This window comes from Ranitomeya variabilis, chromosome 4, assembly GCF_051348905.1.
Source record: "Ranitomeya variabilis isolate aRanVar5 chromosome 4, aRanVar5.hap1, whole genome shotgun sequence".
In the NCBI taxonomy this organism is placed as follows: Eukaryota; Metazoa; Chordata; class Amphibia; order Anura; family Dendrobatidae; genus Ranitomeya; species Ranitomeya variabilis.
Genome location: NC_135235.1, coordinates 651,147,620 through 651,165,332, shown reverse-complemented (window position 1 = coordinate 651,165,332; position 17,713 = coordinate 651,147,620). Strand labels below are relative to the sequence as shown.

Here is a 17,713-nt window from a genome sequence, read left to right as displayed (position 1 = left end):
GGCCAGCTCACCGATCCTTGCAGGCGCACGGAGCTTCGTCTCGGATTCAGACGAGGGATAATTACAAAGTAGAAACAGAAGGTGCTCCAGCTCCAATAAAAGAGATTCTTTATTAATGGTTAAAATCCAGTGACATAATAGATCCTTGCTGTAGTACAAAGGTGGGGGTACAGAGCCCATGCAACGCGTTTCGATCGCTGCCGATCTTAATCAATGCATTGATTAAGATCGGCAGCGATCGAAACGCGTTGCATGGGCTCTGTACCCCCACATTTGTACTACAGCAAGGATCTATTATGTCACTGGATTTTAACCATTAATAAAGAATCTCTTTTATTGGAGCTGGAGCACCTTCTGTTTCTAACTGATATGACCTGGTGGTTAAAAGGCAACATGGGACGAGCTCTGAGGAGGTGGTATCTTTACTGCCCGCAGTTCCTAATCCTAACACCAACACTAGTAATAGCCGTGGGATGTTCCTGACTCTCCCTAGACACCTCGTCACAGCCTAAGAACTAACTACCCCTAAAGATGGAAATAGAAAGCTATCTTGCCTCAGAGAAAACCCCAAAAGGAAAGATAGCCCCCCACAAATATTGACTGTGAGTGGAGAGGGAAATGACGTACACAGAAATGAAATCAGATTTTAGCAAAGGAGGCCAATACTAATCTAGATAGACAGAATAGAAAAGGATACTGTGCGGTCAGTATTAAAAACTAAAAATCCACGCAGAGTTTACAAAAATGATCTCCACACTGACTCACGGTGTGGAGGGGCAAATATGCTTCCCCAGAGCTTCCAGCTAGCCTGAATATATCATAATGACAAGCTGGACAAAAAGGAACATAACATGAGCTGAGCAATAAAGTCCACAGCAAATGGACAACCAAAGAACTAGCAAGAACTTATCTTTTGCTGAAATGGACAGGCCATCAGAGAAATCCACGGAGAGATCTGAATCCAACCCAGAACATTGACAGCTGGCATGAACTAAAGACCAGAGCCAGGTTAAATAGCAAGGCCAGGGGAGACGATAAGTGAAAGCAGCTGCTACAGCCAAACTCAAGAAGCAGCAGTTCCACTCGAAACCACCAGAGGGAGCCCAAGGGCAGAACTCACAAAAGTACCATTCACAACCACAGGAGGGAGCCCCAGAACGGAATTCACAACAGGTATGTAAGAAAATGTACTCCACATTCTGAAAATTAAAATTAGATCTCCCTTGCGTAACTTCTCCGATGTATAATTAGATTTGATGTGTTAGTATAAAATGCCCCAAATTATGATCCAAAAAATGGCTTCTCCCCTGTGTGAATTCTCCTATGTGTATTAAGAGATGTTTTCTGAATAAAACATTTTCCACATTCTGAACATGAAAATGGCTTCTCCCCTGTGTGAATCTTTTCATGCGCGACTAAAACTGATTTCTGCTTAAAACATTTCCCACATTCTAAACATGAAAAAGCCTTCTCCTCCTTATGAATTATCTGATGTTTAGTAAGATCAGATTTTGTTATACAACATTTTCCACATACTGAACATGTAAAAGGCTTCTCCCCTATGTGAATACTCTGATGTTTACTAAGATCAGATTTCGTTACACAACATTTCCTACATATAGAACATGAAAATGGCTTCTCCCCTGTGTGAGTTCTCTGGTGTGTAACAAGATGTGATTTCTCTCTAAAAGATTTTCCACACTCTGAACATGAAAATGGCTTCTCCCCTGTGTGAATTCTCTGGTGTCTAACAAGATGTGATTTCTCTCTAAAAGATTTTCCACACTCAGAACATAAAAAAGGCTTCTCCCCTGTGTGAATTCTCTTGTGGCTAACAAGATGTGATTTCTCTGTAAAACATTTCCCACATTCTGAACATGGAAATGGCTTCTCCCCTGTGTGAATTCTCTGATGTTTAGCAAGATCAGATCTCGTTATAGAACATTTCCCACATTCTGAACACGAAAATGGCTTCTTTCTTGTATGTGCTCTTTGATGCTCACCATCCCTTTTGTTATGTTTATTTTGCTTAAGAAAGACTCGAGGTATGTCTGGTATAATGGGATGTTCTTCAAAGGTATCAGGAGTGATACTAGGATCATTTGCATTAAAATCTAAAAATATCAGGAATTTCTCTGAGATCATGGTCCAGTTATCTGCAAAAAAAGGATATATTTAATAGACATTGAATCATTGCTCTTGGCTTACTCCTGAAATGCTTCCTGCCTCATCCCATCTGCCTCACGTCTGTGCATGACATACTGTATATCATTTTTTAAACTGTAAAATGCCAGTTGGCGACTAATTCCTGTCCTAGAGACTCCCTGCATTCCTTACACCCACTGTCTGATTTTCCCAGCATCAGGCTTTCCTAAGTTTGCACCGCCTTGCTGGTAAGCATAATCATAACAGAATAACCGACCATTACCACTGAAGGGGTTGTCACCTTTAAATAAAATACGTCCATCGCTGCATTTTGCTATAGAAACTAACTGTGATGGGCTCACCTTCCTGGGGTCCACTGGTGAGTCTCTGTCATTGCTCCTGATGTTTGGCTGCGGCACTAAAATCACATTGACAGCACGGCAGCCAGTCAGCTTTCTGATTGGTTGCTGTACTGTTGACATGATGTCAGCCTGGCAGGCAATTCTAATTCTTGGGAGCAGTGAGGGAGACGTACCACAATACGCCAGACTTACCACACTCCTCAATATTCAAATTGTAACATCCTGAAGGAAAAGTTGTGGAATTATGGAAATCACAGAATCGAAAAACATGTTAGTGATTTGGAAATGATTAAAAATATAACCAATTTTCAAAACATCTCTATCTTTTCAGTATCAAGTATAAGTGGCCTATGCAAAAATGCACTTACACGGTTTGGTTGTTATCAATGAGGTTATTAATGGTTGTATAACAAATGTTCTGCTTCACTGAATGCACTTGGATAAGGCTAGGTTCACATTGCGTTAGGGCAATCCGTTTAGCGCTAGCGCTAGCGGATTGCGCTAACGCAATGTTTATTTAGGGGCCGCGTTCAGGGGTCGCATTAACGTCCCCACTCTCGCAGATCCCCGATCTGCGAGAGCGGGGAACGGACCTCGGGCGCGACTCTGACTGAGATCCGGCCGTACAGCGAGATCGCAGCACAGCAGTGACGTCACCGCTGCGCTCTGCTCTCACTGTATGGCGGCACTCAGTCAGAGCAGGAAGCAGACGGCAAGGGACCTGACGGACATCAGATGGCAAGTATGTACTGTTTGTTTTTTTTTACATTTACGCTGGTAACCAGGGTAAACATCGGGTTACTAAGCGCGGCCCTGCGCTTAGTAACCCGATGTTTACCCTGGTTACCCGGGTGCTGCAGGGGGACTTCGGCATCGTTGAAGACAGTTTCAACGATGCCGAAGTCGTTCCCCTGATCGTTGGTCGCTGGAGAGCGGTCTGTGTGACAGCTCCCCAGCGACCACACAGCGACTTACCAACGATCACGGCCAGGTCATATCGCTGGTCGTGATCGTTGGTAAATCGTTATGTGAGACGGGGCCTTTAAAAAACTATTTTTAAACAGCTTTTTATGGAGTTGTTTTGCCCCTGAGGAAGCTGCTTTTCTTTGCATGATCCCTCTAGCTGGCACTACTGGTCCTATAATATGTACCCTCCATTGATTGCCTCTTTATGCGGTCCCTATTATTTGTGCAATCCTTTATTCCACATCCTCCAATGGTCATATATTATTTGTTATATATGGTACACAAAACTATCAGCGCCTTCTGTTGCTCTTTATATTGATTCTTATTTAATTGTGATATTACATCTAGTTTTCATTCAGGTTTTTTATTACTTTACCTATGCATGATTAGGGCTGTTGGAGCTGTTAGCTTGGCATTTTCTGGATATTATTTGGACATGGAATGGCTTTGGTATGGTACATTGTGAGGTTGTTATTATACGGATCTATATATGACTGTACTTATTTCTTTCCCCTTCGGATCCATTAGTGCCTATACTGCTATATTGGTATGCATTTGATAATATTTCTTCAGTCCTGAGGGATCTAATAGTATCTATTATTCTATATATGCATTATTGTAATAAATTATATGAATGCATATTGGTCCATATGTGCTATGGGGAGGCTTTGGTTTTACTTGTTTCTATTCTTGGAGCTATATGGTGTTTAATAAAATGTAATTGGTTTTTGTACTCTTAGGTGTGCACCTTTTCTGTATTACTTCTTTCTCTTGATAATGCTGAAAGGGGTAACAATCCCTCAGTAGGAGGAGAATGGAAAGGATTCCTTCTAAAACGGGAGACAAAATGACTACTAGATCTTGAGGCTCGAAGAGACGGATCTCATTGAAACATGTCAACATCTTATATATATTCTCTTTTTATCATTATATCTCATTTCTATGTTGTTAAGGTCTATTTTCTAGTGTTTGATTAAGTGATTATTCCTGTATTCCCCAAGCTATGAATAAGGGCTGTGAGCATGAAACGTGTCCACGGGGATGTGGTTATAAGTGTATGTGTTTTTGTTGGCACATGCCTGCACAGAAAGAATAGTTTTAAGGAGGGAATAAAAGTGATGTGTTAACCTTTCTTTGTGGTGCTGGATTATTGCTGTACAAGTCTTGGTTCTACATATTCTCTGAATCCTTATCTTGAGGTCATAGACGTCCATCGTATAAGGGATTACTTACCTCTTCTGTACAGACACCACAAGTCCACTGATGCAAAACACATGCACTTTACACATTGATCCCAAGTCCAAGGCCCTCAAGGGTTTATCTCTCAGAAAATATAATTATTATTAAAAATCCTCTTCCACTGATGGCCAGGTGCCCCACCAGTCTCCATGCCTCCTCTTTTGGATGAACTGGTGACTGATTTAGCCAATCACTATACGAAGCCGAGACTAATCCTTTCCTGATGTGGATGGAGTTAGGGTACCTTTACACAGTGCAATTTTGATCGCTACGACGGCACGATTCGTGACGTTGCAGCGTCGTATGATTATCGCTCCAGCGTCGTAGACTACGGACACACGTTGCAATACACAGCGCTGGAGCGATAATTTCATGACGTATTTGCGATGTAGAAGCCGTTGGTTACTGTGCGCACATCGTATACAACCTGTGTCACACGATGCAATCATGCCGCCACAGCGGGACACTAGACGACGAAAGAAAGTTTCAAACGATCTGCTACGACGTACGATTCTCAGCGGGGATCCGGATCGCAGTAGCGTGTCAGACACAACGATATCGTAAATGCATCGCTGGAACGTCACAAATCGTGCCGTCGTAGCGATCAAAATTGCACTGTGTAAAGGTACCCTTAGGCTGGAGAAATCACTTGACCAAACGGTCAGAGCAGATTGTACAGTGATAAGCCCTATATTTTTCTTAGTGGAAAAACTGTATTATTTTAGTTTTGGCCTGTGAAATGTTGTAGCTAAAATGCTTTAATACAAAAAGATACTAAATAGTGTGCTCTTTTGTTTAAGCGCTAAATCCTTCGGTCAATGAAAATGCACATCAAAAAGTTCTAAAACAAGCCCTAAAAAATGAAACATATACAGTAATTCTACAGGAAGGATAATCTGTGATTTATCTGCATTTAGTGGTTATTACTCACCTGGGTGGTTATCTGCAGGAATCTCCTCTTTACACCGCTCATCTCCTCTCACAAATGTCTCTGTAGTATTAATATGGGTCAGTTCTTCACCCTGAAACAAATATTGTAAAAGTCACAGACAGATGGAGAAGTCACATCTATGATCAGCTCTAATCCTGCCATCTCCACCGTTCTCATTACACAAGTATAAAACATATAATACTGGTGGATAAAACAAGACTGAGCACAAGACCTTCACAGCCGTCTACACATCATAGGGAAGATCTCATGACATCTTCTCTCCATCTACCTGATGATCCTGAGGAACATTGGGGTTTTCTTGTTTACAGTCCCATGGAAGAAGAGGACGGGGACATCTCTCTGGTTTTGTCCTCTTACTGGATACAACTGGAGGAAACACATACAGGGACTGAGTTCATTCTTTACATACAGATAATTATAGGCTGTGTGTATTTAGTCCTGTCTATTACCTGGTGATGTGAGGGGCTGGGGAACCTCCATCATGACGTCCTTGTACAGATCTTTGTGTCCTTCTAAATACTCCCACTCCTCCATGGAGAAATAGACAGCGACATCCTGACACCTTATGGGAACCTGACACATACAATGATACAGTCATTCCCCAATCCCTTCATAGCGTTACTGTATAATGTCCCAGCATTCCCAGCAGTGTCACCTCTCCAGTCAGCAGCTCAATCATCTTGTAGGTGAGTTCTAGGATCTTCTGGTCATTGATGTCCTGATGAGACAGGGGGTGAGGTGGAGGCACCGTGATTGGACTCGAGGGTCTTCCCCATTCCTCACACACAGGGGCCTGACAGCGCTCAGTAGAGGTCTTCTTCACTATTGTAAAATCCTGGTTATGGAGAGACACATTAATAAATCTCACTACAGACATTTCCAGAGTCCTCACCTCTCCAGTTCTGTCCATCTGTTATTCCCATAGATAAGAATAATATAATGTGATGTAATCAGAATCTCTCACCTCTCCAGTAAGCCGGTAGAGGATCTCTAGGATGAGGTGTAATATCCTCTCCGCCATCTTGTTCTTATCTCTATCCATCCTTGATGGTCAGTCAGGAAAATTTTCTTATATATAGAAGATCTCCACTGAAAAGATCCGATATTGTAGGGACCTGAATGGGGAGAAGATGAACCAATGTATCATTATAAAGATCCTATGTTAGAATACAATAACTGGAGATAAGGGGAAACGTATGATGAGATGTATAATGTAGATGTTCCATTCAATTTACTCTTAAAGACCTGATCATGACATGAATGGCTTACGAAGGCAGCTTCTTAATTTTATCAATCACTGGCTGTTGGTCACTTGTTCAGGTACTGATTGGCTGCAGGAATTTTGTTTGTCCAGACCAAGAGGAAAGTACAGATGGATGGGGGACTATACGAGCATTGGAATGAGTGCAGCACAAGATGATTAATGCAATTATTACTATTTTTATTAATTTTCAGCATTTTTTTTCATCATATACAGTACAGACCAAAAGTTTGGACACACCTTCTCATTCACAGATTTTTCTGTACTTTCATGACTATGAAATTTGTACATTCACACTGAAGGCATCAAAACTATGAATTAACACACGTGGAATTATATACTTAACAAAAAAGTGTGAAACAACTGAAAATATGTCTTATATTCTAGGTTTTTCCAAGTAGCCACCTTTTGCTTTGATTACTGCTTTGCACACTCTTGGCATTCTCTTGATGAGCTTCAAGAGGTAGTCGCCGGAAATGGTTTTCAATTCACAGGTGTGCCCTGTCAGATTTAATAAGTGTGATTTCTTGCCTTATAAATGGGGTTGGGACCATCAGTTGTGTTGTGCAGAAGTCTGGTGGATACACAGCTGATAGTCCTACTGAATAGACTGTTAAAATTTGTATTATGGCAAGAAAAAAGCAGCTAAGTAAAGAAAAACGAGTGACCTTTAAAAAATGAAGGTCAGTCAGTCCGAAAAATTGGGAAAACTTTGAAAGTGTCCCCAAGTGCAGTTGCAAAAACCATCAAGCGCTACAAAGAAACTGGCTCACATGAGGACCGCCCCAGGAAAGGAAGACCAAGAGTCACCTCTGCTTCTGAGGATGTGTATCCGAGTCACCAGCCTCAGAAATTGCAGGTTAACAGCAGCTCAGATTAGAGACCAGGTCAATACCACACAGAGTTCTAGCAGCAGACACATCTCTACAACAACTGTTAAGAGGAGACTTTGTGCAGCAGGCCTTCATGGTAAAATAGTTGCTAGGAAACCACTGCTAAGGACAGGCAACAAGCAGAAGAGACTTGTTTGGGCTAAAGAACAAAAGGAATGGACATTAGACCAGTGGAAATCTGTGCTTTGGTCTGATGAGTCCAAATTTGAGATCTTTGGTTCCAACCACTGTGTCTTTGTGCGACGCAGAAAAGGTGAATGGATGGATTCTACATCCCTGGTTCCCACCGTGAAGCATGGAGGAGGTATGATGGTGGGGGTGCTTTGCTGGTGACACTGTTGGGGATTTATTCAAATTAAAGGCATACTGAAACAGCATGGCTACCTGTTAAATATTAATTAATTGACATATTCTTGGTCTTGATGCAATACAGAGCACATTGCTTCATGCTGACGTTACAAAGAGCTATTTATGTATATAGGAGCTCAGAGCATAAGTCCACTCCATATACAGGGAACACGTGATCTGTAGAGAAGATATATAAGTGTCTCTTAGGAGGGGGTTGGGGGTCTTTTGTCACGTGGGACTGTCACCTCCCATCTTCTTCATCATTCTCCATGGATGTCCGAGAAGGAAGGAACAACAGCTGTTAGCAGCCATGATGACCTTCAAACTTCAGACACACAGACCGATGGCTTCCATTCAGGACTTGGGAAAGAGGGGTAACTAATGCTGATCTCTACACATGGACAATCCGTTCGTAACTATTTTCATCTGTTTTATGTTTTTGCTGCAAAGTGATTTTTCTATGGACAATCAATAAACCACTATACTTTTCATGTGAATATGACGACATTTTTCTTTTAAGAATAACGCACCTGGTTAAGTCCTGATATAAATGAATGTGCAGAATAGGCATATTTAACATTGCCGAAGCCAGCCAGTTTTGATTTTTGTGCTATTTTTTCGTGAATTTCCTTCATTTTTGCACACGGGGGAAGACAGAAGAGTTTGCAAGATTTTGTGCAAGTATTCAGAAATTTCACTTCAAAACTTCAAGTCACAAAGATCTCACAAGAAGAACCTACGAATTACGGAGACTTTAACGGGTGTTAGTTGAATTGACAAGTAGTAGGAGTACTACAAGTGCCGGACGTGTTGAAAATAGACGTGCTAAAAATAGCCGTGGTGAAGTGAAGTCTGGAGCCCAGCAAAAGATCTACAAGCTGAGATTTCAAGGTAGGACAAATGGATTTGATTAATTCATATGCTAAATCAAGTCAGATAGAATTTGTAAGTTTGTATAGATCTAGTGTAGAAATATTTTGGTTTTCTTTATATGCGGAATGTAGAATCGCAAACTTGAAGTTAGATTCTAAGCTAGTATCTAGGAAAAAAGAAAAAGAGCAACTGAAAAATATATTACATATGGTTAATGTGTTTCATGAGTTTGTTACAGAGAAGTCCAAAAAAGACAGTGTAGAAAGAATTTCTAAGGAAAAGGAAATTAATGATGTCCCCAAGATTGACTGTAAAGTAAAGAGTGAGGAAGATGAAGAAGTGAAGCACGTTTCTTTAATGGCGGCCACCCAAGGTGACTTTGTGCCTCATGATGAAAAACAAGATGGAGGACACGTAGGAGACATGACAACTGACAACGATGATGTACAAAAAACAGATGTGGAAGGGCCACTAAAAATAGAAGACGGCTCAGAGGTCCAACTCCAAACTAAATCTAGAAAGACCTTGTTAAAATTATGTAAAATCATTCCTGCATATGATGACAAAATCGATGTGTGCAGAAATTCAGAGATATTTGAAAGTTTTGCCGATAAGTATGATCTGACTAATCAGGAGAAAAATAAATTATTTAAAATATGGCTACCAGTAAGTTTCTCCAGGAAATTCTCACTAAAAATGCAGAATGAAGAATTCCATGAAGAAATGACTGATGTAGAAAGATTAAAAATTTTGATATTTTGTGGACTAAAAGAAAATTATCCAGATCTTGATATTCTTCTAAAATTGAGGATTGGCCGGAGAGAATGTACTTTTACATTCATGTCCATTTTTGAAAGGGTTTACAAACTGATCAGTACTAATTCCAGTAAAAAATCAATGATAAATTGTTTTGTGAACAAATTCAGATTCCTAAATCCTGTATCTCGTGTTATTGCTTCACAAAAAGGTTCTTTATATGAATGTGCACAGTCCATTGAATTCTTTAGAAAACATGAGAATCTTGAAAGGAAAACAAATCATACTAAGGTTTTTAAATCAGACAGAATTATATCTTATCAGAAGCCAAAATCAAAATCTCCAAAACTGACCCAAAATCAAATCTATAAAGAACGAAGAAAATTACATATCTGCTACAAACCCTATAAGTCTTCCACTGAAGCTGCACTGAAAGGGTTAAAAGCTGCAGGGTCAGATATGTCTGTAAAAATGGCGGAAATTGACAGACAGAAACAAGTGGTGAGTATCCCCGGGCCTGTTCAACTGAACACTCCATTATCTCAGTTCATAAGTTTAAAGATGATTTTATTAAATAGTGCTGTCCAACAAATTATCAACAGAGAGGTACATTTTGGGTTAGGAATTGGCTAAAAATGTAATCAATTATATGAGGTGTAGAGGAGTTATACAATGTATTATTTATTAATATGTAATTGTTTTATACAATATATTTCTGCAGTTATATATATATTAATATAGTATACAGTAAGTACTGTAGCATATTTGTATAGGTAGAGATTATATTAACTGTATTTATATGTATGTATGTATATATATATATATATATATATATATATATATATATATATGTGTGTGTATGTATATATGTATAGTGAAATAATTAAAATTTACTCCAGTAGTAATACTTAGAATTACATTAATTACATATATTAAATATATGCATATGTATAATATATTTAAATTATTTTGTTTCTGAATAAATATGAAATTAACCTTTATCTTTTATTTTTCCTTAGAGCTTTCATTACAAAACAGGAATTGAACAAAAAAAAACCTTTTTACATGAATTTATGTTTTATTTACACAGGAAGCTATAATAACTGCATGATTGTATATATTTAACACTTAAAAAAAAAAATAATACATAACTAATAAACTAAAAACTTGTTTTTTTCCTTTGCATGGAAATAATGTAGTTTTTTTTCCTCCACTGCATGGTGCATGATGTGAATAGCTGTAAGTTAAAAGATCATATATCCTTGTTTTAGTGTAAGGAGAATTTGAAGCTCCTCAGCCTTTACATTCAAACGGATTCAGTTGCAGACCTGTACTAAACATAACTGTACAACAAATGCACACATTTCATATGGAAGAGTCCTATCTATAGGTTAGAACATAGCGTTACTGTAGATAATTATATTTGGGGAATATTCAAATAAATATTAGAATACTAAATTTAATAGTATACAATGCGCATTGATTGATAATTAGGATACAATATTTTGGGTTAATATACATGTTGTTTGTATGTGAAATATATAGTGTCAACTTATATGTGAGTCATAGTTTGAGTGACATATGACAGATGAGCAGCTGCTAAGTGCATTCAACGTAAGAATGAAGTGTAACGTAAGGAGCGTGGAATGTGGAATGTGCAGTATGTAAGAGGCCTCATGATTTATGGTATGTGGAAAGAAAGAAAAAAACCTTGTGTGTATGAAAATAAGAGTCAGTTAAATTACAATGTTAAGATATATATATTTAGGTATTATTTACTCAACATATATTTACATATATTTCTTTAATTATTATTTCTTGATTTAGTAAATAGTGAATAAATGCAATTACACATCAATATGGTTAAATTATAATTTTTTTATATTCAGTGTTTTTTTTGGTTACATAGATGGGTACCATTTTCAAACAAATATATGACACAAGCTGATATGACAGTTCTAAAATTAATTATTTTAATTTTGGTTTTTACAAATTTATTTTTTTCATAAAATAATATTTTTTGGTATTAAGGGGGAAATGTGTTTTTGATCCAGATTACATCATCACATTTCATCAATACCTCTTTTTCACACATTTTAATAAAAAAGAAATATTAATAAGGTATTATTGGGTACAATACAATAAGTATTATAAAAGTCATTTTTTCCTCTAATGAAGGTTATTATATGCAAAGTTGCATAATCTCAATATTTTGGTAATCCAAGATTATGACAACTTCTAGATAATGAAAATATTAAAGGGAATGTGTTACTGAGACATAACCTCAGCATTTGTCATCAACATATAAAGGCCTTATTTTTATTTTTATTTTATTCTCATTTTTCATTTTTCACTATTTCTTATTTTTATTTGTTTATCATTTTTATTTTTCATTTTTTTCATTTTTTCCTTCAATTTTTATTCTCAATTTTTATTTTTCATTTTTCACTTTTTCTTCAATTTTTATTCTCAATTTTTCATTTTTTTATCTCAAGAAAAATCAATATTTAATAAAGTAATGTCTAATACAAGTATATTGCTTTATCAAATATAATGATCATATGGTTTCATTATATAAGAAATGTTTCAATTCTGGTTTAAATACAACAATTCTTTCACTCATTCATTCATTCATTTATTCATATATACTGTATATATTCTTATTTTGGTTCATGGCTACACATTCTTCCATATTATAGGTTATAGGTTATTAATAAAGTTTTAGTAATATAAACACTTGTTACATAAAAGACACACTGACATCTATGGGTTCAAAAAGAAATTACACCCATGACATAAAAATGTCCTATCACATGAAGAATATGGTTAATAATATATTATAATTCATTATTATTATTTTATTTTTCCAAATATGAATTCCATATTAATATTCCGACAATAATTATATGGATATTATTGATTGCTATGGTAAGCTATGATATTATAGGTTAGGAAAATTACCAGATTTGGTATAGAATAGGGAATGAAGACTTCAATCAAGATACTAAAGTTACGTTAATAAAGACTTTTCATATTTTTATATTCAATTAAAAGTTGCAAGAAGAAAAATCCGTTATCCAGAGTTCCACAAGGTAACAATGCTATGATTTCTGAATAATAATAGACTGTGTCAAATACAATTCATGTCACCATTCACAACTACAGCATTCATCGCTGACAAGTATGAGTACAATATCCTACCTGCCAACCACGGAGAGGACGATGATCCTATGATGCTAAGATGAACTGTGTTATTATGTTCCAGTGGTTTCCTATCATCTATAAGACTTCCATGAAGGCTGGTGGACGGTCGGGTGATTGTCGGGACGCTACAACCCTGACATGTGTCCAGTGCACTAAAGACTGGTTATGGTGCTATATTTAGCAGGGAAGAGTCAATTTAACCCTTGCTGTGCTGACCAAAAACATCTGTTCCAAGACCACTACGGATGATATGGAGATTCCAGATGATTTCCAAGGCGAGCCAATGTAAGTCCAGGTTTTTAAAGGTGACACTACACAGATATTAAAGCTACATCACATCTATGAACTTTGTTTTCTTATCAACATTTGAATTTATGGACTTTGATTGACACATGACACACAGTCTCTACAATATCTACATGTCATCATCTATTTCATAAGAATTATAATAAAGATTGTTTAAAAAGAACCAAGAAGGAAGAAGACATCAAAATGAAGACCAGATGACATCAGATGACATCAGACCTGAGATGCTTCAAGTAGATATAGGGAAGTATAGTCATATATTTTATATAAATATTAGTCACGGCTTACCATAACATGAATTTACATATCATTATATTAGTGAATACGTAGAACAATATTATTATTATTATTATTGATATTATGAACACTAAATTATTTTGCTAAAGAAGAAGAAAAGAAGATATTAATATATTTAATTTGAGGGTTCCAATCAATGTCTTTCACCCTCAAAAGGGGGAATTGTTAAATATTAATTAATTGACATATTCTTGGTCTTGATGCAATACAGAGCACATTGCTTCATGCTGACGTTACAAAGAGCTATTTATGTATATAGGAGCTCAGAGCATAAGTCCACTCCATATACAGGGAACACGTGATCTGTAGAGAAGATATATAAGTGTCTCTTAGGAGGGGGTTGGGGGTCTTTTGTCACGTGGGACTGTCACCTCCCATCTTCTTCATCATTCTCCATGGATGTCCGAGAAGGAAGGAACAACAGCTGTTAGCAGCCATGATGACCTTCAAACTTCAGACACACAGACCGATGGCTTCCATTCAGGACTTGGGAAAGAGGGGTAACTAATGCTGATCTCTACATATGGACAATCCGTTCGTAACTAATTTCATCTGTTTTATGTTTTTGCTGCAAAGTGATTTTTCTATGGACAATCAATAAACCACTATACTTTTCATGTGAATATGACGACATTTTTCTTTTAAGAATAACGCACCTGGTTAAGTCCTGATATAAATGAATGTGCAGAATAGGCATATTTAACACTACCACAGCATCTTGAGGCGGCATGCTATTCCATCCGGTTTGCGTTTAGTTGGAGCATCAATTATTTTTCAACAGGATGATGACCCCAAACACACCTCCAGGCTGTGTAAGGGCTATTTGACCAAGAAGGAGAGTGATGGGTTGCTACGCCAGATGACCTGGCCTCCACAGTCACCAGACCTGAACCCAATCGAGATGTTTTGGGGTGAGCTGGACTGCAGAGTGAAGGCAAAAGGGCCAACAAGTGCTAAGCATCTCTGGGAACTCCTTCAAGACTGTTGGAAGACCATTTCCAGTGACTACCTCTTGAAGCTCATCAAGAGAATGCCAAGAGTGTGGAAAGCAGTAATCAAAGCAAAAGGAAGCTACTTTGAAGATCCTAGAATATAAGACATATTTTCAGTTTTTTCACACTTTTTTGTTAAGTAAATAATTCCACATGTGTTAATTCATAGTTTTGTTGCCTTCAGTGGGAATGTACAATTTTCTTAGTCATGAAAATACAGAAAAATCTTTGAATGAGGAGTGTCCAAACTTTTGGTCTGTACTTTATCACATCACACACTAATCTGTATCTCCCTTTTCCTATTCTTATCTCCACATCCTACAGACACCAGAATATAAAACCTGCATTATTACTTTTATACAGACAGATAGAGCCTATAGTGTAAATCTCACAATATATTAGTATCCTGCTCAGACATCGGCTTAGAGATGACCAGTCTTATGGCCAAATTGTGAATAGAACTAGTACAATCTAGTATTATGTTCTGCTTCGTTTTGGCCAGATGTTTCGAATCTTCTATCATCTCATCTCAAGTATTGTAGATGGAATATCAGGGATCCAAAGCCTCAAGATAATATTTCTCATATGGGCAGTAAGCATGCTTCCAGACTTTCATAGACCAGAACGAGGTACAAACTACTCAGTTGCTCGTTGAGCGTCACAGGAAAATAGTGGCAAAGTCCTTATCTACATCCCTCACCACAGCCCTGTACCATTTCTTCCTACCCTGGGAGGAGGAGATGGCAGAGGGAGCATGGTGGCATCGAGGGATATGCATCAGATGCCCGAGACTGCAGTAGACCCAAATCCAGGACTGTCCCACTGTATCCAGGGTGGTTGGGATCTATGATTTTTTTTCACTCATTCATTCATAGTTATTGCAGCAGCCATAATGCTTTTATTTTTACACAAGCTTTGCTACATGAGGTCTTGCTTTATTTGTGACATGAGCTGTAGTAGTGCCGTTTTACCAAACAAGTCAGAAAGGCTGGGTTCACACATAGCAGAAATGCAGAAATATTTTTTAGCTTTGTTTTTTTGTGCAGAAAAAGAACGTGATGAAAAAGGGGATGTGATTTCATGAAAATTCGACTTGCTCTGCACCAAAAGATGCAGTTGAACTGTGCATTTTTGATGTGAGTTTTCTCCACAGGCTTCTATCTGAAGTCCGGAAAAAAACATGTAAAAAAACAAAGTTGCATCTTTAAGGCTAGAATCAAAGCTGTTCTGTACTATAAACGCTTTAAAACACGGCTTCAAATCTGCCCACGATAATTTAAATCTAATGGTTTAACCCTTTAGCAATGAGTGTAGTACATTATGTGCCTGTGTCAGTTCGTGCATTATGATGTACTATATCCATAATGTGCGGTGCTGCGGGAGGTGTGTTCCAGCAAACCGCCATACATGTATTATGTGATAATCGAGCAAACTCACTCAAAGCACAGGCACGATTCAAAAGCAGTATCAGCGCTGTATGAGAGCCGACACTCTGGGGCAACACCTATGATTGGTGCTAGTGCCAATCGCTGGCGTTTAATCCCTCTGCCAATAATGACAGGAACATCGATCGGCATCACAGAGGGAGGGAGCAACCCCTCTGCTACGCTCAGCACAGTGCAATTGCGATTGCATTTGTTGATAGTCTCAATAGTGACCTCCAGACCAAAAGATGGTCGCGGGATCACCAGGTGTGGTGGGATGTATGCTCCTGGTCGGAGAAGCACCTGACACGCCTCCTCCCTGTGTGCACTGCAGTGTGTCTTCAAGAAAATGGCGCCAGAAAGCACGGACTGCGCAGGCGCCGATTCCGGCAGCAGGAGGACCAAGAAAATGGCGGCGGAAAGGAATCAGGTAGCGTGTGCACAGGATCCCGCCCTCATTACGCTGTGGCACTTCATGCCATAGCGATTTCTTACTGAGGCCCCCTGACTCCGGGCCATGAATGTCTCCCTTCTCCCGGAATCGGCGCATGCGCAGTGCGCGCTTTCCGGCGCCATTTTCTTGGATACCTCAGTGTGTCTTCAAGAAAATGGCGCCGGAAAGCGCGGACTGCGTAGGCGCCTATTCCGGCAGCAGGAGGACCAAGAAAATGGTGGCGGAAAGGAATCAGGTAGCGTGTGCACAGGATCCCTCAGCACCGCCACGCACAGCCGCCCGCACTCAGCACCGCCACGCACAGCCGCCCGCACTCAGCACCGCCATGCACAGCCGCCCGCACTCAGCACAGCCGCCCGCACTCAGCACAGCCGCCCGCACTCAGCACCGCCACGCACAGCCGCCCGCACTCAGCACAGCTGCCCGCACTCAGCACAGCCACGCACAGCCGCCCGCACTCAGCACAGCCGCCCGCACTCAGCACCGCCACGCACAGCCGCCCGCACTCAGCACAGCCACGCACACCCGCCCGCACTCAGCACAGCCGCCCGCACTCAGGACAACCGCCCGCACTCAGGACAGCCACGCACAGCCGCCCGCACTCAGCACAGCCACTCACAGCCGCCCGCACTCAGCACAGCCGCCCGCACTCAGCACAGCCGCCCGCACTCAGCACAGCCGCCCGCACTCAGCACAGCCGCCCGCACTCAGCACAGCCACGCACAGCCGCCCGCACTCAGCACAGCCACTCACAGCCGCCCGCACTCAGCACAGCCGCCCGCACTCAGCACAGCCACTCACAGCCGCCCGCACTCAGCACAGCCGCCCGCACTCAGCACAGCCACGCACAGCCGCCCGCACTCAGCACAGCCACTCACAGCCGCCCGCACTCAGCACAGCCGCCCGCACTCAGCACAGCCACCCGCACTCAGCACAGCCGCCCGCACTCAGCACAGCCGCCCGCACTCAGCACAGCCGCCCGCACTCAGCACAGCCACGCACAGCCGCCCGCACTCAGCACAGCCGCCCGCACTCAGCACAGCCGCCCGCACTCAGCACAGCCGCCCGCACTCAGCACAGCCGCCCGCACTCAGCACAGCCACGCACAGCCGCCCGCACTCAGCACAGCCGCCCGCACTCAGCACAGCCGCCCGCACTCAGCACAGCCGCCCGCACTCAGCACAGCCGCCCGCACTCAGCACAGCCGCCCGCACTCAGCACAGCCGCCCGCACTCAGCACA

The 17,713-nt window shown here is 40.3% G+C and overlaps 2 protein-coding genes across 2 annotated transcripts in view; both read right to left on the bottom strand.

Annotated features, from left to right (window-relative positions):
- Positions 1-814: 814 nt before the first annotated feature.
- Positions 815-17,713, bottom strand: part of LOC143766170 (oocyte zinc finger protein XlCOF7.1-like) — a 235,386-nt gene continuing 218,487 nt past the window's right edge. The window contains exon 7 of the mRNA XM_077253637.1: positions 815-2,156. Within this exon, the coding sequence (XP_077109752.1) occupies positions 1,282-2,156 (875 nt within the window). The 3' untranslated portion in view covers positions 815-1,281. The remainder of the gene's footprint in view (positions 2,157-17,713) is intronic.
- LOC143767044 (gastrula zinc finger protein XlCGF66.1-like) overlaps positions 5,909-17,713 on the bottom strand; it is a 38,262-nt gene continuing 26,457 nt past the window's right edge. Inside the window, exons 2-5 of the mRNA XM_077255066.1 lie at positions 6,629-6,779; positions 6,320-6,499; positions 6,114-6,237; positions 5,909-6,030 (exon numbers count right to left, since the gene is read on the bottom strand). Of these exons, the coding sequence (XP_077111181.1) occupies positions 5,909-6,030; positions 6,114-6,237; positions 6,320-6,499; positions 6,629-6,706 (504 nt within the window). The 5' untranslated portion in view covers positions 6,707-6,779. The remainder of the gene's footprint in view (positions 6,031-6,113; positions 6,238-6,319; positions 6,500-6,628; positions 6,780-17,713) is intronic.